Below are 20,396 nucleotides of genomic sequence, written 5' to 3'. Positions count from 1 at the left end.
GGAAAAGCAGCCCTGGAGCACAACAACAGCTCCCCTGCTCCTCTTTCCCCAGATGCCCCCTTCCAAAGCACTCCACAAACAAAACAGCCCAGGCAAAAAAGCTCTTTTTGTCTCCAGAAGCACACCCAGGGAATGAGAGCAGCAGATGGAGAGCCCTGGGAACAATGGGATAATGCTGAAGGGGTGCCAAGGACGTGGGGGCAAAGGGAATGGGAAGAGGAGCTGCTCCAGCTGAGCCAGGATTCAAAAAGAACATTTTATTCAGCTGTGATTTCAAGGTTCTGAGGTGGTGACTGCAGATCCTCGGGTAAGAAGGAGCTGTTTGGCAGAAACCCAGAGCTGAAGGACACCTGGAGTGCTGCTGCCAGCTGTGCTGGTGCCAAAAGTGACTCAAAAGCCACCCTCAGGCAGCAGCAACCAGCCAGGGCTCACACAGACACCAGGGCCACTGGGCTGCCTGTTGAGCAAAACATAGGAAATACCAGAGCTCTGAATCAGAAAAAAAATAAAAAATCAAAATGAGGCTCTTCAGAAAAAAGATGAGAAGCTCCATGTGGACACTGGAACACAGCACTAATTTCATTAAAGGATTATCCTTCATAGAGGATTTTCTCTTTGACAAGGTTGAAAAACTTCCCACCTCTGCTTGAGCTCTGTGGGGATGACCACAAACAGCTCCAGGGGGAGTTTTCCAGAATTTCCCATCCCTGAGCCCCTTGGAGAACCTGTAGAGCACAGGGGGACTTGGAAAGGATGAAATAAAATAAATAAATAAATAAATAAATAATAAAAATAACAGTTATTGTTAAATATCTTTAAATACTGCTCAGCTCTCCCAATTCAGCAAAGCACTAATTAAGCTCATCAGCTTGCTGCTTTGACAGTCATTTTTAATACAATTTTAATTCATTTTAATACACTTTTAATATATTTTTAGTGCACAGAGGTGCTTTAACACCTCTCTCTGGCTCCACTGCAGTGGAGAATCAGTCATGACAAGAAAATGACTCGAGCATTTCTTGGGCTTCCAACCAAAAATCTGGGATTTGGTTAAAATAACACAGACACAATGTTTTGGACAACACTTTTCTTTAATGGCATAAACCCTTAAAGCTTTCCCTGCACATCAGACAGAAAAGCTGCTCTGGATGTTTTGAGAAATTATTCTAAACACACAGATATCACAAAATAAAAGCTATTTTCTAAATTGGTTTAAAAAAAAACCCGTTTGTGCCCTTGCAATGGATACAGAAACAGATTTGCATAAACAGAATCTGATTCCCAAGTCTGAATGCCCCCCCATTTTCCCATCAAATCTCTGGACACACTTTCATGTCTAAATAACGAGCTGTCAAGAGATGCTGCAGAAGCCTTTACAGCTGGAAAAAACCCCATTATTGCTCCTATGAAAACAAACTTGCCTGTTTCCTGCAGGGAAGAATCATCAAGGCTTTCCCAAGCCTGTCCATTCCATGTGCATTTTGCCCTGCCAGGTGTCCCAGCTCTCTTCTCAAGGCAGATAAAGGCCCAGAAAAGGTCCCCATTGCTGGCTGCTGCAGTCACCTCCTCACAGAGCCTCCCACACAATTCCCTGCAGTGTTTCCTACATGGTTGGCACACCCAGCTTAAAAAAAAAAATAAATAAAATCTCTTTTCTCATCATGTACTCCATGACAGCAAGCTGGGATGAGAATGCACTGAGGTACCAAGAGAAATGTGGCTGTTTCTGGGCAGAACAGCTCCCCAAGTTCATGAAAGATGCAAAGTCATTGATTTTTTGTTCTGACCCTAATTTGGGGTTTGGGGGGCCAGGCTTGGTCACTCTCCCATGCAGAGCTGCCAGCCTGTGAGTGGGACAAAGTGACATCCCAGGGCCACAGAGCAGACCTGCAGTGCCACAGGGCCACAGGCAGAGTCTGGCTGAGCAACCCAACCCACAGGAACCCTCACCCCTACCTGGAGTGCCTCTTCACCTCCTCTGCCAACCCAAAAACATCTGCAGAGGTGCCCACAAGGTCCAGGTGGGTGTCATAAGGGATGAGCAGCACCCCGGGGTAGCGTGCTTTCAGCTTTTCACAGAGCTGCCTGTGCCTCTGCCTCCCAGCCCTGCTGGGCTCCTTGAAGCAGATCCTTTCCTTACGCAGAATCCTCTGCAGCTCCACCGAGTAATTCTCAATCATTTTCTTGGCCCTTAATCCCTGTGCAGCACCAGCCTTGCTGCCAGCACTCTCAATGCACACCGTGGTGATGTCACCATCAGTGACACCAGAAATGACAACACCATTTTCCTGGAGAGCCTTGAGATGAAAGCACTTCATGTAGTGATAGATGTCCGTGTCCAGAACCAGCACTTGTTTTTCCCTGTGAGCATCCCGGGTGGAATTCCTCATCTCTGCAGCACCTCTGTGCTCCTGCAGCTTCCTCCTCGGTCTCTGGTGGGATTTGCCCTCTCTTTTGTCCTCCTCTGAGAGGGACTTTGCCTTCAGCAGGAGGAAATCTCTCAGCACTCGCAGTGCTGGGAAGGACCCTTGCACAGCAATCTGCCCGTCACGCTGCAAGGGCCCAAAACTCAAAGCTGGGCTCTGCTTCTTCATCTCTTCCACCAAATCCTCTAAAACCAAGTGATCTCTGAAAACAGCCACGTTGAGGGTGGATGTGACACAGAGGAAGGCCTGGAACTGTCAACAGGAGAAGTTAAGGAGAGGCTAATGAGGCATTAAGCATAATTAGATGAATTAGGTGTGGGAAATAGAAAGACAGAAACTCCAACAGACACAGGAGGAAGACACAGCCTTGGAAGAAGCTTGGATGGATTTAAAAATAAAGTACACAGACATTAAGCAGAAAAATCATGAACTTATGTTTCTATAGTTCTAAGTAAGAAGTAAGAAACATCTCAAGTAACTTAGGTAAGTAAGAAACTATTGATAAGATGGTGAAGGGTTTATAAGGTAGAAATGAAATCGTAGAGAGTAGGCTGAGTTGAGAAGTTATAGCAGAAGCATTTGTGTGTACATGTGATAGTAACCCACTGGATAAAAGTATATTCATTGCAGCAGAAGTAAAGGGGATAGGTTAGAAAAGCAAAATAAACTTCTGAAGCTGTCCATTGGGTTATAAAGTTCTATACTGCCTTGTAACAGAGAACTTGGGACCATTCTTTATGGCTGACTGCGTGCTCTCTCAAATCTCACGGCCTCAGACACTGATCTGGGCCATAAATTGTTTTTAGCCCGACTGGGGTCCCATCCCTCCAATGGAAGCAGTGATAATGAGAGCAGGGAGGAGCTCACGTTGTGGCAGTAGGGGGTCACTGTCAGGGGGAAGGGCCTGGGCAGCCTCTTGTCCTGCAGGAGATGCTGATCCTTCTTCAGAACACGCTCCACAACTGAAAACAAACCCAGATTCACTGGTTGAGAAGGCTGCCCTAGAGCAGAGATTAAACAGAGTCCCAGAATAAAGCAGGGATTGATTCAAGGATCTCCTCCATGGATCCAGCTGGGGCAGCACCAGAGCCCAGCCAGGGCTGCCCCCAGGATGACCCAAAATGGCCCCAAAATGCACGAGCGCTCCCGGGGTCTCTCCCTGGGATCAGCTCTGCTCCATTTGCACCTTGCAGTTCATTGTCCCAGCCCAGCTTTAGCCCAGGCACTCCCACCCTGCTCGTTTTTCTCTCTCCAGCCCACGGGGTTTGTGCTCCTGGGCTGAGATTTGGCTCATTTGTCCTTGGTGCCCAGCTGGAGCAGGAATTGTTTTGTCTCCCTGCTCTGTGCACAGAGCTCAGCAGCGCTGAGTGTGAAGCTCAGAGCTGCACACTGAAGCAGCACAGAGCCTGGAACACAGAAAAGCCAAACCTGAGGCACCAGGGGAGCAGTGAAACAGTCACCTCCAGCCTGCTGGAACTCCTCTGTACCCTCACACATGCACCCACCCCATGCTCTCCCCAAGATTTCACCTCTGACTCCCAATTGCTCAGAGACATGAGCCTGTCTCCTTGGCACAAGAACTGGCAGAGATTTATCCCCCAGAGCCTGACTACAAAAGCAACACCTTACTCATGGCAGAAATTTCCTCCTGCAAAACAAATCCAAAGCTTTGCATGGTTTGTGAGTCATTACTTCAAGGAGCAGAAATAAAATCCTGAAACTTGGCCTGATTACCAGAGAGGCTTCAGCCTCCTGAGGACTTTTGAAAGAGTTTTGAGGAAGTGAGAGATAAGATTTTTGAGTTGTTTAAATGGTGTGATTTATTTTTTTTATTTTTTTATAAAAAAGAAGGGTGAGTTTACTTTATATTGCTATAGTATAGTTTAGTAGCATAGTATAGTACACTATTGTCATAGTATAGTTTAGTATAGTATAGCTATAGTATAGTTTAAAAAGCTGCCAGATTTTTAGTTATAAGATTTTTTTAAAGAGTTATTGATTGATAAAGTATTGTGAATAAAGAAATTTATGGTTTTAATTTAATTTTTAAATATGTTGTTTTATGGATTTATGTCATAGTGCAAGTTTTTTCTCATTAATTATGTTATAATATTTATAAATTTAAAATAGAAATTTATATTTATAGCATTTATAATATAGTAATATTGTATTTATATATATTTATAATATAGTTTAAATATATTTATATTATTTATAATATTTATAGTATAAACTATATATAGTTTATATATAGTATAAATATAGTATAATGCTATATACTATATATATAGTATAAATATTTATAGTATGAATTTACAATAGTTATAAAATTTGAGTATGGTATTTCAAATATTTTTATTTATAATTTAATTATTTTTATTTTTAAAATATTTTTAATTTTTTTTTTTAATTTAGGGTAACGTGCTTTCACTTTAAATTATAAATTTATATTTTTGCTTTTAGTACTTAAGTTTAGAAGCCCCTTTTTCAAAGTTTCCAATTACATTTTGTGTTTAACTTTCAGCTTCACCTTACGAGCTCCAAGTTCCAAGAGTGTTTTGCATTTCAGATTCCAACATCCATGTCATAAATACCTCCTGCCTCCTCGAAGGTGACGTAGGCAGTGCCCGGGCTCCCGGTGGGGTAGGTGACACACTGCACGTCCCCGCCGTTGTTCCTGGACATTTGGAAGTGGATGGTGAGGAGGTCAGCCAGGAGCTCATCCTGCAGGAGGCCAGCGGGGACCCCAGCGATGACAACTGTCCTCGTGCCTCTGCCAGCCTGGGCACAGATGGCAAAGTCAGCAGGGACCCCCAGGCTGCCACCCTGCACGGGCTCCCACTCCCTCTGCAATTTTCCCCTCTGTTTTTGTATTTTTTTAAAATTTCTACACACTGTTCACACCCATATTTCAAGTTTGGAAACTTGCATTTTCAAGCAGCAATACAAGAAAGTATCCATGCAGAATGCATAATCTCTGAAAAAAAGATAGATATTATATATAATAATAAATATTAATAATGTATATTATAGGTTATCGATTAGAGATCATATAATTAATATCTATCACAGTAATATATATTATATTATATAAAATAATATAATATATAACTTATTGCAATATAGTATCATATCATATCATATTAGTATAGTATAATATAATATAAATTATATATTTCTCATTAATATATAATTATATAATAATATCATTCATACATATAATATATAATATATAATAGATAATAGATAACATATTATCTATTACATATAATATATAACATATATTATATATAATGTATTATATATAATAATTTAAGAAATATTTGAATATAATATAAATATACTATATATCTATATAAAATATATATTATATATAATAATAATAATATATAATATATACTATTATATATTATATATAATATATCTATATAAAATATGAAAATATAATATTATAAATAGAATAGAATAGAATAGAATAGAATAGAATGGAATAGAATAGAATAGAATATTATTTATATATATAAAATATTATATAAATAAATATTATTGCTTCCGTGTAGTGAGAAAAGTTCATTTTCAAAACAGATCAAATTCAGCTTTCAGGTGTGAATGGTATGAATGACAGTCTCTTTTTTGCTTGTTTTGTTTTGTTTTTTTTCAGTTCCTTAGTTGTTTTAGGAGCCTTTGCAATGTTTATTTAGGGGTTAATTAATCCTGCCCAATCAGATCTCAGTCTGCCAGGCTGCCTCAGGCACCTGCATTAAAAAATGGTTTTAAATGCCATTTAAACCCTCTCACTATCTTCTCAGAGCAGTAAAAATGAGCATTACATTTAAGTTTCTCAGCTGGAAGGTCCCACTGGCAACGTGGTTTCCTCTGATTCTAATCTTTAACATCAGAAGAGAAAGAAAAATTGTAACTGCATGTGATGCTCAGCGGGATTCCCTGCTGAGTGCAAGAGGCAGAGTCCTTGTTAAATTCGGGATCTCAGCCATTTAAACCCTCTCAGCACCGCTCTAAAGCTGGAAAAATGAGCCCTAAATTTCAGTTTCTCACCTGGAAGGTCCCACTGGTAACGTGGCTTCCTCTGATTCTGAAATTCAGTATCACTGCAAATTGCGGAGCACTGACTACATTGAACAGTTCACCGACTTTTCAGAAGGAAGGAGATAAATTCGGTTTGTGGGAACGAGCTGTCAGTAACTGCACTTGAGGCCAGTCACGCCATCTGAATTCTTTAAGCTTCTCTTAAGTTTTAAACTTCTCCTAAGGTATTTTCCTGGGCCTGCGCTGCCTAAAGCACGATCCCAGCTGCTGCGGGAGGGATGCCTGCCCACAGTCCTGGGGAGCACCGCGGCTCTGGGGACAAACCCGGCGAGAGGCTCCACCACACTCCGAGAGCCAGGAGCTTTTCATTAATGCCGGCAGGGAACGATGCCGGCGGTGAGGCCCGGGGGAGAGGCGGTCCCGGCTGCGCCGAGGCGGCACGGAGGGAATGCAAACGGGGATTTTCTCACGCCTGGCACAGCCGGAGCTCGGCTCGGCTGCCAGACAGCCCTCACACCTTCCCAGCTGGTGTTTGGGAGCAACACTCGGGCCTGCGAGCGGGGTTAGGGGGAAAAAAACAACCCAAGAACACACGGTTTGTGCTGAATCACTCCCGAGACGCGTCTGTGCCGAGCAGCTGCTGCCAGGCGGGGATGGGCGCTGAGGGAGGGGCCGGGAACGGGCCGGGAACGGGCCGGGAACGGGCCGGGAACGGGCCGGGAACGGGCCGGGAACGGGCCGGGAACGGGCCGGGAACGGGCCGGGAACGGGCCGGGAACGGGCCGGGAGGGATGGGGCAGCAGCTCTGCTGCCAACGGGTCCTGCTGGGGATTCCTGGCAAATCCCGGAGTGCTTTGGGTTGAGAGGGACCTTAAAGCTCATCCCAATCCAGCCCTGCCATGGGCAAAGACACCTCCCACTGTCCCAGGCTGCTCCAAGCCCCGTCCAGCCTGGCCTTAGGCACTGCCAGGGATCCAGGGGCAGCCCCAGCTGCTCTGGGAATTCCAGCCCAGCCAGGAATTCCCAGTTCCCAATCTCCCACCCATCCCTGCCCTCTGGCAGTGGGAGCCATTCCCTGGCTCCTGTCCCTCCAGCCCTTGTCCCTAGTCCCTCCCCAGCTTTTTCCAGCGCTTTCCCCTCAGCTCCTCCCGGCCCTGCCCTCGCGGTGCGCGGCCCCCGCTCCCCCCGGCCCCGCACTTGCCATGGCCGCTCCAGCGGGACGGGATCCCACCGGGACTGGGATCCCACCGGGACAAGGATCTCTCTGGGAAGGACGTGGAACGAGCGGGCCCGGCGGGGAAACGAAAGCGAAAGCGGCGGGGAAGCCGCGGAGCCGCCCCTGTGGCCGCCCCCAGCCCGGCGGGGACACGGCGCGGCCTGGCCCGCCCTGCCCGGCGGGAACGGGCACCGGGATGCGCAGGGACACGCGGGGACAGGGACACACACAGGGACATATACAAGGACAAGGGACACACAGGAAGAAGGGCATGCATGGAGAGGGACAGGGACACACGTGGAGAAGGACAGGCATACACGTGAAGAGGGACAGACATGGACAGGGACACGCATGGAGAGAGATACACATGGAGAGGGACACACAGGGAGAAGGGCATGCATGGAGAGGGACACACGTGGAGAACAGGTATGAAGAGGGACATGCAAGACAAATACATGGACAAGGACACGTATGGAGAGGGACACGAGAGAAGGACAGGTGTGGAGAGGGACTGGCAGCAACAGGGATACACATGGAGAAGGACAGGAGGGGAGAGGGACATGTGTGGACTGGGACATGCATGGAGAGGGACACACGTGGCAGGGACATGCACGGACAGCAAACATTTCCAAGGATCCAGGGCAGCCCCAGCTGCTCTGGGCACCCTGTGCCAGGGCCTGCCCACCCTCCCAGACAGGAATTCCCTCCCACTGTCCCACATGGCCAGGGACACCCCCCTGGCACCCCAAAGGCTGCACTTGCACAGCTCCAGTGGCCCCAGACAGCCCCTTGTTTGGCTGGACATTGATGTTGGGGTGAAAGCTGCAGCTGGGAAATGTCCCTGTGGGCAATTTTGGAATAAAAAACCTCCCAGCCCGAAGAAAGTCACCCCAGCGGGGAGGAAAAAAGGATATTGACATTTACAGACACATCACTGACGCTTTTTTCTTATTTTTCATCATTAAAACCAGTCTCCAGACTTTAAAGCACCACTGCTGCTTTAAAATTTAACAGGGTAATCATCACAAGCCATAATTCATCTGGGACAAAGGCAAGACATTTAGACATTGTCTTTAAAGTGTAAAATCTGATTTGTTTTCTGGGCTTTGAAACCTGCAGCTTCTCACTACTCCTCATGAGTCACACCTTATGAGAATTTTAAGCTTTTTCCTTTTGAATGGTTTACTTGTCAATTTTTTACCTATCTCACTGATAAATATGTCATTAATTTCAACTTTCTCAGGTTTTTCCCCCCTCTCTTTTTAAGGTGTCTGGTCTTACCAAGTTTTTGAGAGTGCAAAAGTGCACAATTTCCTTAAATTCTTCATTACTACTTTGTTTAAATTATTATTATTTTACAGTGGTCAGGTAATCAATCCCTGCCTTTGCAGGTCCTAAACAGTGAGAGGTGCTACAGTCACATGTTTCTCACTCAACAGCAAATTCAAAATAAACTCTGGTGTTTGCAGCTTTTTCATTTTCCATATTCAACTTTTATCCATTGCCAATTAACAGTTTGTCTGGAATAATAATCCCTGAGGTATTCCCTCTCCTTTCCCTGCACATCAAGATGTCAAATACCCCCAAAATAAATTATTTCCAATGTCAGGCTCATCTTAGTTTGGAGTTAAGATTGTTAGGGCCAACCCATTTCAGCCCCAAGGATGGCAAAGTGCAAAGTCAGAGGAGGATTTGTTTTCCAAGGATGAGAGCAGAAAAGGAAAAACATGAAAACATTCCTCCTTGGAAAATTACTCTCTCCAAACCCTCCCAGCCCCAGCCTGGGAGCACCAGATCCCTCAGGGCTGTTCAGCAGCACTGTTACAAAACCAGGTACAGCATCAGCTCAATCCTTGGCTGAAATAGTTTAAAATAACCAAAATCATGGACAAAAACTAGGAAAATTCAATTGCAGAAACAAATATTAAAATCAAACACTAAAGCAGGCTACGAACAGCTAAAGGCAGCAAATGCCAGGGCATTTCTGAAGTGCAATTTCTTGGTTTTGCAGCCCCATTTTCTATTTTAATTCTATCACTGATTTGGTAAGGTGGCTTTTCTGAAATTACAGGATGCTTTCAGGTGTTGGAGTTCTGGTGGCACTCAGCAACCTCAGCAGGACTGGAGCTGTGTTAGAGCCACCTTCTGAAGCTCTGGCACTTAACAAAGCAGGACTGGGAGGAGGATTGGATTGGGATTAATATGGTTTTTGTAATGTAAGAAATAATCCACTCATCCCACTCTGGAGTACCTTAAAATGTGCAAGGTATAAAATATGCAAAGTTGCAGAAAATCTGAGCTGTTTCAGGGGCTGCTGAAGGCTTGGCCTGTGCCTTTAATCTGTAACACAGGCAGGGAGTTTTGCTGACTCCCCATGCAAAGCCAGTGCCATGAGACAAGGCAGGAAGGCAGGGATTCCTTTGCTACAGTATCAATTTCAGAGCATTAAAGCACAATATCTACAGAAATCCCTGAGGAACAAAACCTCAGAACATCATGAGTCCCCTGTGATTTCTGAGCTGGCATTCTCAGTATCCTCCTCGAAGCAAACATAGGCTGCTCCTCTGGAGATGTATTTGATTTGCTCTATTTCCCCACCACCATTGCTTGGCTTTTGGAAGTGAATTTCGATCATGTCCTGCACACTTTCTTCATCCTCTTCCACCTCTGGGATTCCTTTCAGCAGAATGGTTTTCTTGGAAACCCGGCAGTGAGGCTGGGGAGGAAAGAACAAACGTGGATTACACAGCAGCTGAGCACTCAAAGGAACTGGGAGAGATGGGAATTGAATTCCTCTCTCAGGTGTGGCTGGGATCTCTGATGAGGTGAAAACTTTAGATAGTGGAAATTTCTCTGGAAAGAGCAGAATTCTGGATTCACACTACCAGGAAGGGTCATGGAGGAGCAGCTGAGGGCACTTGGTTTGTAGGAGGAGAGTGAGGGGAGACTCATCCCAGTCTGGAGCTCCTGAGGGATAGCTCCCATCTCTGCCCTCTGAGAGCAGAGGAACAGCAGCTGGAGCTGGGTCAGGGCAGATTTAGGATGGATTTTAGGGCAAGGCTCTTCCTCCAGAGGGTGCTGGCACTGCCCAGGCTCCCCAGGGAATGGCACATTCCCAAGAGCTCCAGGAGGGTTTGGATAACACTGCCAGGGGTGCCCAGGGCGGGGGTTTGGGGTGTCTGTGCAGGGCCAGGAGCTGGATCCATGATCCTGTGGGTCCCTTCCAGCTCAGGAGATTCTGTGGTTCCACGATTCCGAGCCCACACCTTACCTGGTGTGTCCTGCACTCCTTAATGCAGCCACACTCTGGATTTGGGGAGCTCTGATGGCTCCAGACAGCACCAGCCCATCAAATCCCTGCCAGGACATGCCCCACACCAGCTGTGTGTCCTGCAGCCCATGCCTTAATTACAAAGGCCTAATTACAGACACAATTCTGACCTGATCACCATCTACACCTAGGGGGAGTGTGATGAGGCAGCTCTGTGTGCCAGAGTCAGGATTTGGGCTGAATGGAGGAGTGAAACCAAGGATTGGATGAGCAAATGTTGCATTTGCTGGGACTCTGGGATCCTGGCAGAGCTTTGTGCTTCACCTCCTTCCCAAACAGCCCAGCACAGGCATGTGGGGAGTGCTGAGATAATTCCATCAAGGAAAGACAAGCACACCCTTTCAAAATAAATTGCAGCTTCACTGTGAACTCAACAGCCTATTCACACCCACACTGGCTGTGAAGTTCACACAAAAGGAGTGAAAATTCTGCCCACCCTCCTATTTCCCACTTATCTGTTCTATCAGCCTGGAGTAAATTCTTTTACCTGAAACTTCCTCAAGTGGAAATCAAAATGTGGGGAGACAGAAATGATGAACCACCTTTCCCCTCCACAGAAAGGGTATTTAGTACATCTCACAAAGTTGTAGCTTGCTGTAAGAGAATAAGAAAAAAAAAAAGCCAATTACTCATTTAATGTAATTTAACCAGTATTTTATAAACATTTCAATGACCAGGCTCATCCAGATAATGTAGGATGGCACACCTGTAGGTTCTTCATGTGCATTCTGCAAAAAGTTTATTTGGCACTTCCAAAACAAAAAGCAAAATCATGAAATGCCCACAAAGCTCTGAAATAAACCTAAAGCAGCTGCTCCAAGTGGACGTGGCTCCACTGATCATGGAATTCCATCCAGCTGGGCAATAGGAATGCCTGTCAACTGCACTGTCCTGCAGCAGGAGCTAAAATCAAACACATCTTCCTGATTTGCTGCTGGCAGTATGGGCAATGCAGAGGGAAAAAAACCCAGGGTTTTTTGGAAAAGTTCTGAAAGAAAGCTGATCAACTGTGAGCAGGTTGTGTTTGCTCCAAAAGGATGTGATGAAAAACTGCTTTATTTCCCCACATCTCTAGGGGAACCATGAACTCCCTGTGGGAAGAGTTTGCAACACTCAGTGGTGACCCCAGAGTGGAACCCAGGATGGACAACTGGGCCTGAATTTGGAGAAGAAAATATTCCAGACTCTACCTCCAGGGTTGAGGAATGTGATGACACCTGTCCCAGACCCCTTGTTGTAGGTCACATTTTCTATTTCTCCTCCTCCTTCTGCCTGCTCAGTTTTGTAGAAATGCAGCTCAAGTTTGTCTCTCATCCAATCATCAGGAATGGGAAGTTCAGGTATGTCTGAAACGTTGATCTTCTTTCCAGAGACAGTGACGTAGAGCTAAAAATATCAAATTTTTGTGCACTTTGTGACTGAAAACACTGAAAAAAAACCAACCTAAAGCTTTTAAAGAGCTCAGATTGTGGGAGTTGCATATTTCAGCTGTTTACCTCAAACTGGAATCCCATGTCGAGTTCAAAAGGCTTCACTGTGACATTTGCTGTTGTGTTGTCCAGGTTCACACAGTGCTTGCTCATCTTTGTCAGCCTCTGAGCAACTGAGGGAAGGAAATCAGATATGGAAAGCTTTGTTTAATCATTTAAACCCCAAATTATTCCCCAGTCTCTTAAAAAAAATCTCCCTTTGCATCAGTAAAGGAGAAATTAATAATAATTATTAGGCAACCAGATCCCAAGCATCCATGTGTATTTCCAAAAAATTTCTGTGATTTTATGAGGCCAAACAATATAATAACAAGATACTATATCAACATTATTAATAAAATCAATATTATTTAAATAATATACAATAAACACAGCAAATATATTATTAATTATACATATGAAAATAGATTTTGAGTGGGACTAGTAAAACTTTTAAGCTGTCAAAAGATGCTCTTATTGTATAAAATATTAACAAAAGATTTTTTCCCGTTCCATTCAAAACACCCCTGGGGGAAAAACCACACCACTACCAGGTGAAATACATCAGAGACATTAATTTTATAATTAAAACACACATCCTACCTTCTTCATCTTCAAAAGTCAGCAGTGCCTGGTTCTGGTTGAGTCTGAAGGGGGTTTTTGTGGCCACCACAAAGACACAGTGGGTGTCCATATCCACATCTGCCCCACCATCCTTCACCTCTTCCAGGTGAGTGAACTTCAACTTCATTTCTGCCACCTTCTTTTTCATCTCCAACTTTAGAATTGACACAAGAAAAAGAAAACTCGAATATTACCAATGCTATGAATATTTTTTGATTCCACTGCCTTCCATTTAATCAATGCCTGCTTGTTTTAATTCCTCTCACACTTTCAGTACCCCTTGGATTTATTTCCATATCCTCTCCCTGCTTCCAACTGGCTTGCCAGGAAAAGTAAGAAACTTTCAGGTTTATTTCACATTGAAATTAGGAGAGGTTCAAAAGCTGAAGAAGTGGCCCCAGCAGCCTTTAAGAGGGACAGATCCAGTGGGGAGGCTCAGGTTTCCCAGAGCAGCTGGGGCTGCCCCTGGGTCCCTGGAAGTGTCCCAGGCCAGCTGGGACAGGGCTTGGAGCACCCTGGGACAGGAGAAGGTGTCCCTGGGTTGGCATGAGAGGGGATTTAAGGTCCCTTCCAACCAAAACCATTCTCTGAAAATAAAAATCTGCCCTCCCAAAAGATCAAGGTCCAAATATTCCACCTCCTTTACCGGATTATCCTGGGAACTGTGTTCTTTCAGGTCTTCTTTGAGCTTTTCAATCTCCTTTTTCAGCTCAGTGTTTTCTTGCTTTAGCAGCAACAGTTCCTGCTACAGGCCAAAAAGATGAAATGCAAAATTAAACACTTGAATAAAAACAGAAATATATTTCAGCAACATCTGGGCAGATTCTGCCACGCTGCTGCTCTTCCCTCTTCATGTCCTTCTCCTTCCTCCTGTCTGCTCCATAATTCCTCCAGAACAAGGAATCCTGCTTGGACACAAAGCTCTGTGAGCAAATCCAGGATTTCCTGGACAGGGAATGTGAGAGGATGAGAAGGAAACAGAGCAGATGTTGTCAGCTCCAGCCAGCCACAAGCACGAGGTGGCTCCTGGGAAGTCAGCAACCACTGCAGACACTTGGAGCACTCCCATCAGCTGAAGGCCAAAGCCAGATGGTGATAGTGACCTTTCCTGGGTACAAATCCAAACTTTTGTGATTAAAGAACCAAAATCAGCTCTCAGAAAATCTCTCCCCAGCCTGAGTGTGTTTAAGCTACTAATTATATCGTAATGGCTCGAAGCTGTAATTTCTCATCAGTGATTCCCCAAAGCTCACTGGAAGCACCTCACTGGCAGCCTGTGGAACCTTCTGCTGTTCCTGCACGTGGAATATTGAGGGAATCAACCAAGGGGTTCTGGAACCAAGCAGTTCTAGGAGGAAAAACCCTCTTCAGTCAGGCCCTGGCTCTTGCCCGCTGGCACTTAAGAAATGCTGATCCTTGGGGTGCTGTGACCTGTCACAGAACAGAGAGTTGGCAAAGCAGTGGAATCACCCCACTGGGCTTCATCCTCTTCACCCAGACCTGAAACTCATCGCAGGGGAGAACCTTGGAAGAGGAAGGTTGGTTTTGGCAGGTTTCATCCCAAAACAGATTCAGTTCATTGCACTGTCTCTTTGCCTGCCAGTGAAAAACTGAAATGCAGCAAAAAAACGTGTGGACCATTCAACCAGTATAGCTGCACACTGGTAAAGCCAGTGAAACTGGGAATGTTCCTCCCATGTTCCCACCCCCCAGCTCCTTCCCAACCCTGCAAACCCCAGCAGCCCCCTCCACACCTCAGAGCTGGTGATTCTGTCCTGACGCTGCTTCTCCTGCTCCTTCAGCTCTGTCAGCTTCTTCTCTGCTCTGTCACACTCTGCATCAGCTCTTGATTTGGAGTAAATAAGGTCAGCTTTTACCTTTTCAGCATCTTCAACTCTTGTCTGGAGAGCAAAAAGAAGATTTTAAATGTTTTAAAGGTTTATTTCTAGAGCAACAAACAAAACCTTGAGTAAGCCCTTTGTACTTATTAATTTTTAACCCTCTGGATAAATATTCAACTTACAAGAGTGGGATCAACACAAGCACAAAGCATGGAAGAACACAACAAATTAGGGATGTTATAAAAGTGGGGGATTTGATCTGAGTTTAGAAGGATGCACCAATCTTTGTCTTTTAGCAAATTTCCATGATTCCATGTGCTTTACAGAACTTGCCTTCCATATCTTCAGCTCTTCCTTGAGTTTTTCCATCTCTTCCAGGGATGTCCCACATGGATCTGGGGATACCATACACTGCAGAGAGAAGAGGAACACTTTGGTTTTCTCCTCTGTTGGGCAACAGCTGAGACACCCCAAACAATTCTAAAACAACCTTTAAAAAATTAAAAAGTTTAACCAAAAAAATTTAAAACATCATCCACTTAGGTCAAATTATTGAATTATTTTAACAACTGGACAGGATTTTAAAAATGTATGAAATTGTGAATTACTGGCCAGCCATTATTATTTGCTAATTATCTAACTGCTAAAATGCACAGGTTAATATTTAAAATAACAAATCAAGTTGTCTCCATGTTCTTCCACACAGAACTAAGCCCCTCAAACCCACAAACATTTAGCTCTGTGCTTTCTCAGCAGTACCTCCAGGAGGGGGTGTCAATAAAAAAAAATAAAAGTGAAAATGGGATTTTGATCTTCCAAGCTCAGGGAGATTGGGTAATAAAAGGCAATATCAAGGAAGGTGATAAAAGAACCATTTCAGAATTGAAATTCAGGGCACAAGTTCACAGGGCCAGGGAAACTACAAAGCCCAAAGAGAGAGAAAATCTCTGTTTTGTTTCTATGGCTGCAGTATTCTGCAGAAAAAAAAATCCAAAAAGATCTGCTGAAATATTCTTTCCTTTTTACTCAAGATTACATAAAAGCTTGAATGGGAACCATGAAATTTAGGCATAGCAAAAGGCCTAAATTAGATAATCCATGGAAAAAATCTGAATTAGATGATCTTGTCAGTTCTCTTGGTAATGCTGGGTATTTCCTAAAAATAATAAAATAGAAAGTATTTCTTCCAGTTTCAAATTAAGCAAGAGGGAAATATCCATCTGTGTCTTAGTTACAATGAGAAAAATATTCCTTCACTCCAGGGATTGAGTGCAGGGAACAAAAAGGATGCACGTGCCAACAGCTGGGAGATAATAAGAAAAAGGATTTTTTACTAAAAAAAAGGTTTCACATTTCCTGAAAGAAGGAAAAAAAACCCAAAAAAACCAAAAAAACACAAGAAAGGCCAGGGAAAGTCCCATCCAAACCACTTGTGCACTGCTGGAGCTGAATCCCAGGAAAAGGGAAATTCCCTTAAAATCCTCCACAAAGACAGATGAGCAAGAGAGGCAGGACAGAAAGTTCTGGGAGGATCTGTGGTGCAGAATCTCGGGAATGGGATTCTCCCTATGGAAACAGGAGGTGGAAATGGGGAATGTCCCAAGTATTAAAGGGTGGAAGAAGGTGAGACAAGCAGAAGCAGTGGAAGCACAAACCTTCAGTCAGAGATACAAAAGTCAAATAGAGATTTCACTCCCAGGCAGCACACCAGGAAATACTCACAAACCCATTGTCTTGTAGAGATAATGGGGGGCTGGTGAAATCCATGGAAACCTGAGGGAACAGGAAAAAATTACAACACTGTGTCTATTGTTTGGGGATTTTTTATGCAATAGAATATCAGGAATACTAGAAGCCGTGCTGAGCTGAAAGAGTTTTTAAACATAAATGTATAATTCCACGTGTAAAAGTGACAGATATTGGATATCTGAAGCCTCCTTCCATACAAGGAAATAAAAGCCAGAGACAGATGTGAGGAATTCTGCAGTGCACAACTCCAACTTTGCTGCTCTGGTAGTTCTGTATTTACCTTCAGGCTACTTCTGTGCTGTTACACACCTGGGAACAGCCTGTGTGTCTGTGCTTGAGAGCCTGGAGAAGAGGGGACCTCAGAGAGGGCCTGAAGGGCTCCAGGAGAGCTGGAGAGGGACTGGGGACAAGGGGACACAGGGAATGGCTCCCACTGGGAAAGAGGAGATTTGGGTGGGATTTTGGGAAGAAATTCCAGCTGGGAGGGTGGGGAGGAGTTGGAAAAGATTTCCCAGAGCAGCTGTGGCTGCCCCTGCATCCCTGGAAGTGTCCAAGGCCAGGCTGGAGCAGCCTGGGACAGTGGAAGGTGTCCCTGCCCATGGCAGGGGTGGCACTGGATGAGTTTAAATGTCCCTTCCACCCCAAACCATTCCATGATTCTACAAAACCTGCTTAACACAAAGGGAAACACTTCCACACACAGCAGATAATTTAAAATTTGGACTCCATTGCCACAGCATTTTGTGGACACAGACAAAAAGGAACTTGGGCAAGCTCCCAGGCCACTGACCAGGAGATGCCAAGGAGCAGAGGCTCCCAAGCCAATCTGTGGCTGCCAGGGCAAGGTTTGATCCTCTAAGGTTTAGGCTGTGTGAAAAATGTGTGTTTTATGATTGGCTCTTCACAAATATTAAAATGAATATTATATGTGTTGTGTTAGAAAGTGATGCTGTATTAATTCTCTTAAGTGGTGTGTTAAATACAGTTTTAGGTTATAACAAAATGTTAAAATAGAAACTATGCTATGTAAGGTACTTTTTTTCTAAAGGACTCACACTGAGATAGCAGCCACAGGACACCTAAATCTTTCAGAGAAAGAATTTATTGCTCCATTATCAGGAGAAATGAACTTCTTCCTGCCTCGCTTGGGCAGGACAATGCCATTAGGGTTATGAGGAAGAAGCTGACGATGACCAGACAGAATCCTGTGTTTGAATGGAGTTTATACATCATGTATGAGATGTATGAATATGCAACAGGCTATTGTTTTTAAGGGTTAATCCTCTGTTAACGTGGGTCCTTTTTCGGGCTTATGCTGCCCTAAGAAAGAGGTACCTGGACTGTCTGTAACTCTTTGTTTTTATTGTCGCGTATTGTCCTAATCCAAATTGTCCAAATTATCGTTACTCTAATTATATTGCTATTTTTATAACCATTTTATTACTATTAAACTTCTAAAATTTTAAAAACAAGTGACTGGCCTTTTTCCCAGTTGGATACTCCACAGGTCTGACCTTGAAATCCCAGCAGGAGCAGCCCAAATTCCCGAGCCACGCGGGCAGGTCTGACCCTCTCACCTGGGAATGCTCACCTCGATTCTGAGCCCACACCGCCGCCACTCAGAGGCTTGAAACTGAGGTTTTGGGTCCCGGAATCCCTTCCTGGTTTGGACTGAGCAGCCAGAATTCAGAGACTTCTGGACGGTTTTCTGTGGGAAAAAAAAAAAAAAGGAAAGCGAAAGCAGAAATGAACAATAGTTGTTCTGTGGTTTATCCGCGACTCCTCCAAGGGACCCCAGGCCTCCCTCACCGCTCGGCTCCCGGCGGACGCGGCCGGCACGGGCTGGGGGCACGGGCTGGGGGCGCAGCCGGGGCTGCCGGCGGCTCCTCAGACACCTCCGGAGCCGTCCCGGGGCCGCCTTTCGCTTTCGCTTCCCCTTCCCGGCCCGGGGGAGGGAGGGGCAGCGGCCCGGCCGGCCCCCTCACACTACGGGGAGCCGCGGGCGGAGCCGCCGGGATACCGGGTGTGTCCGGCCGTGTCCGGGTGGGCTGAGGGCGGAGGCGCTGTCCCGGCCGCCCCTCAGCCGAGCCCTGATGAGGCTAACGGGCACAAATGTGGAGAAAACGGGGAAATCCCGGGAAGAGGCGGGGAAAGGGCGCTGGGGCAGCGCCAGCGCCCTCAGGGCGGGGTGAGGGCGGCCATCGCCTCACGGCGGAGCCGCTGCTCGCCCGTCCCGGCTGCGAAATCAAATAACACAAACTTAGCGGACTCTGCTGAGTTTGTCTGTGTATTTATTTACTTGTAATGCTCTGGAATTACGTGGTGTATTATAAGGAATGTGGTTTCCTTCCTGTGGCAAAAAGCATCCCGGACAGAAAGTGCCCTTGCGGATGGAGATGCCGCATTCCAAGAAATTAACGTACAGAAGAAGAATGGATAACCGAGTGTTGGCTTGTCACCGAAATGTGACCTCTAAAGAGGTTTTTGGGGAAAATAAACCCACTTGGATTTCAGTGGTGTTGAGGAAGTGGTGTTCAGTCGTGTTGAGGAAGAGAAAGCGCTGGGTTCCCATCCAAGGGAGGGTAAAAGGCTGGAGAGGGACTGGGGACAGGGAATGGGGGGACAGGACCCAGGGAATGGCTCCCACTGCCAGAGGGCAGGGATGGGTGGGAGATTGGGAACTGGGAATTCCTGGCTGGGCTGGGATTGCCAGAGCAGCTGGGGCTGCCCCTGGATCCCTGGCAGTGCCCAAGGCCAGGCTGGATGGGGCTTGGAGGGCCAGTGGAAGGCGTCCCTGCCCATGGCAGGAATGGAATGGGATCTTTAAGTCCCTTTCAATCCAAACATTCCATGATTCCACATAGATAACTAAAGGAAAGAGTCCATATCCTAGACTAAGAAGAAAAATGAAGTATATTACTTTCAGGTTTCCTTTCAAACTAAGCTGATGGGTCTTTTAGCGCTCCCCTCAGAATTGCAAACAGACTTGTACTCATTGGCCAAAGGATTTTGTCGGCATTGCAGTCAAACAGCGCCGACTGTTCACGAAATTAATCCTCAAAAATTCAAAATATGCCAAATAGTTGGGGCAAGCATAAACGCTGACTTTGTCACTTTGCAGATGTGGACTCTGCTTTCGGAGAAAAAGCAGACGGAGCTGGATAACAACGGAGCTCTGTGGTGGAACTGGTTGGGCTCTGTGAGGAGCCACACTCAAGGAGGTCTGGGCTGGAGCAGCCAGAGTAAGGGCTTCAGAATTTTTGTTTTCACTGTCTCTGGAAAGGAAATCTTGGATTGCCACCTGCTTGTAAAGTGATCATCCCATGCCACTGAATTCACTGGGAGTTTTACCCACAGCGTGATTGTTATGGCAGCTTCAAAAGTCCTTATCTGTTTTTCCAGATAAGTGGATGAAACTCTGACCCTGCGTTTGAGGGTTTATTATTATTGTTTTTGTTATTATTTTCTGCCTTGACAATGGCTAACAATGTTTACTATTGCTTTATAAACACAAAGTTGGTAACCAATGAGTAAAAGGGAGAGGTTTGCTGGAGTAGCCAGGGAGGAGGAGGTGGTTCTGTTATGACCTAAGCCCCGCAGATTTTCAGATTCAAATGTCACAGTGGTGGGCTGCTCTCCAGTGACCGTGCTCATGTTGGGATCTGAAGGAGCTTTATTTCCCCGAACTCCAGG

The 20,396-nt window shown here is 45.4% G+C and overlaps 2 protein-coding genes across 7 annotated transcripts; both read right to left on the bottom strand.

Annotated features, from left to right (window-relative positions):
• Nucleotides 1–1,072: 1,072 nt before the first annotated feature.
• RBM43 (RNA binding motif protein 43) lies at nt 1,073–8,074 on the bottom strand. Of its 3 annotated transcripts, none has more exons than XM_059852492.1 (4): nt 7,675–8,074; nt 5,021–5,103; nt 3,294–3,388; nt 1,073–2,678 (listed from the first exon to the last, which is right to left on the bottom strand). In XM_059852492.1, the coding sequence occupies exons 1-4, from the start codon at nt 8,040–8,042 to the stop codon at nt 1,953–1,955; spliced, it is 1,272 nt and encodes a 423-aa protein (XP_059708475.1). In that variant the 5' UTR covers nt 8,043–8,074; the 3' UTR covers nt 1,073–1,952. The 3 variants fall into 3 exon arrangements, with proteins under 3 accessions (XP_059708475.1, XP_059708476.1, XP_059708477.1); XM_059852493.1 differs by having other exon boundaries at nt 5,021–5,207; nt 7,675–7,807; XM_059852494.1 differs by lacking the exon at nt 7,675–8,074 and adding an exon at nt 6,483–7,534 and having other exon boundaries at nt 5,021–5,207.
• A 534-nt stretch (nt 8,075–8,608) lies between these two features.
• Nucleotides 8,609–18,762, bottom strand: NMI (N-myc and STAT interactor). 4 transcript variants are annotated; one of them, XM_059852497.1, is made up of 11 exons: nt 18,513–18,762; nt 18,295–18,411; nt 16,677–16,727; nt 15,288–15,365; nt 14,868–15,014; nt 13,760–13,855; nt 13,093–13,267; nt 12,517–12,623; nt 12,211–12,406; nt 11,508–11,614; nt 8,609–10,405 (listed from the first exon to the last, which is right to left on the bottom strand). In XM_059852497.1, exons 3-11 carry the CDS (start codon nt 16,719–16,721, stop codon nt 10,184–10,186), a joined length of 1,173 nt encoding a protein of 390 aa, XP_059708480.1. In that variant the 5' UTR covers nt 16,722–16,727; nt 18,295–18,411; nt 18,513–18,762; the 3' UTR covers nt 8,609–10,183. The 4 variants fall into 4 exon arrangements, with proteins under 4 accessions (XP_059708480.1, XP_059708479.1, XP_059708478.1 ...); XM_059852496.1 differs by having other exon boundaries at nt 13,760–13,858; nt 18,281–18,411; nt 18,513–18,752; XM_059852495.1 differs by having other exon boundaries at nt 13,760–13,858; nt 18,513–18,747.
• Nucleotides 18,763–20,396: the final 1,634 nt, after the last annotated feature.

This window comes from Haemorhous mexicanus, chromosome 8 (genome assembly GCF_027477595.1).
Source record: "Haemorhous mexicanus isolate bHaeMex1 chromosome 8, bHaeMex1.pri, whole genome shotgun sequence".
NCBI lineage: Eukaryota > Metazoa > Chordata > Aves > Passeriformes > Fringillidae > Haemorhous > Haemorhous mexicanus.
This window is presented reverse-complemented; position numbering and strand designations above follow the sequence as displayed.

Bases quoted from the DNA above. Each gene is read 5' to 3' on its own strand.
- NMI (XM_059852496.1), bottom strand. From the start codon at position 16,721: ATGGATTTCACCAGCCCCCCATTATCTCTACAAGACAATGGGTTT. The intron at 13,268-13,759 runs GTAAAGGAGGTG...TCAATTCTAAAG, and splicing joins ACAGTTCCCAGGATAATCCG to TTGGAGATGAAAAAGAAGGT. The intron at 11,615-12,210 runs GTAGAGTCTGGA...ATTCTCTTACAG, and splicing joins CACATTCCTCAACCCTGGAG to CAAGCTACAACTTTGTGAGA.
- RBM43 (XM_059852492.1), bottom strand. From the start codon at position 8,042: ATGCGTGTCCCTGTCCATGTCTGTCCCTCTTCACGTGTATGCCTGTCC. The intron at 5,104-7,674 runs GCAAGTGCGGGG...CCAAATGTCCAG, and splicing joins GTCCCGCTGGAGCGGCCATG to GAACAACGGCGGGGACGTGC. The intron at 3,389-5,020 runs GTATTTATGACA...GTTTGTTTTCAG, and splicing joins CACCTTCGAGGAGGCAGGAG to TTGTGGAGCGTGTTCTGAAG.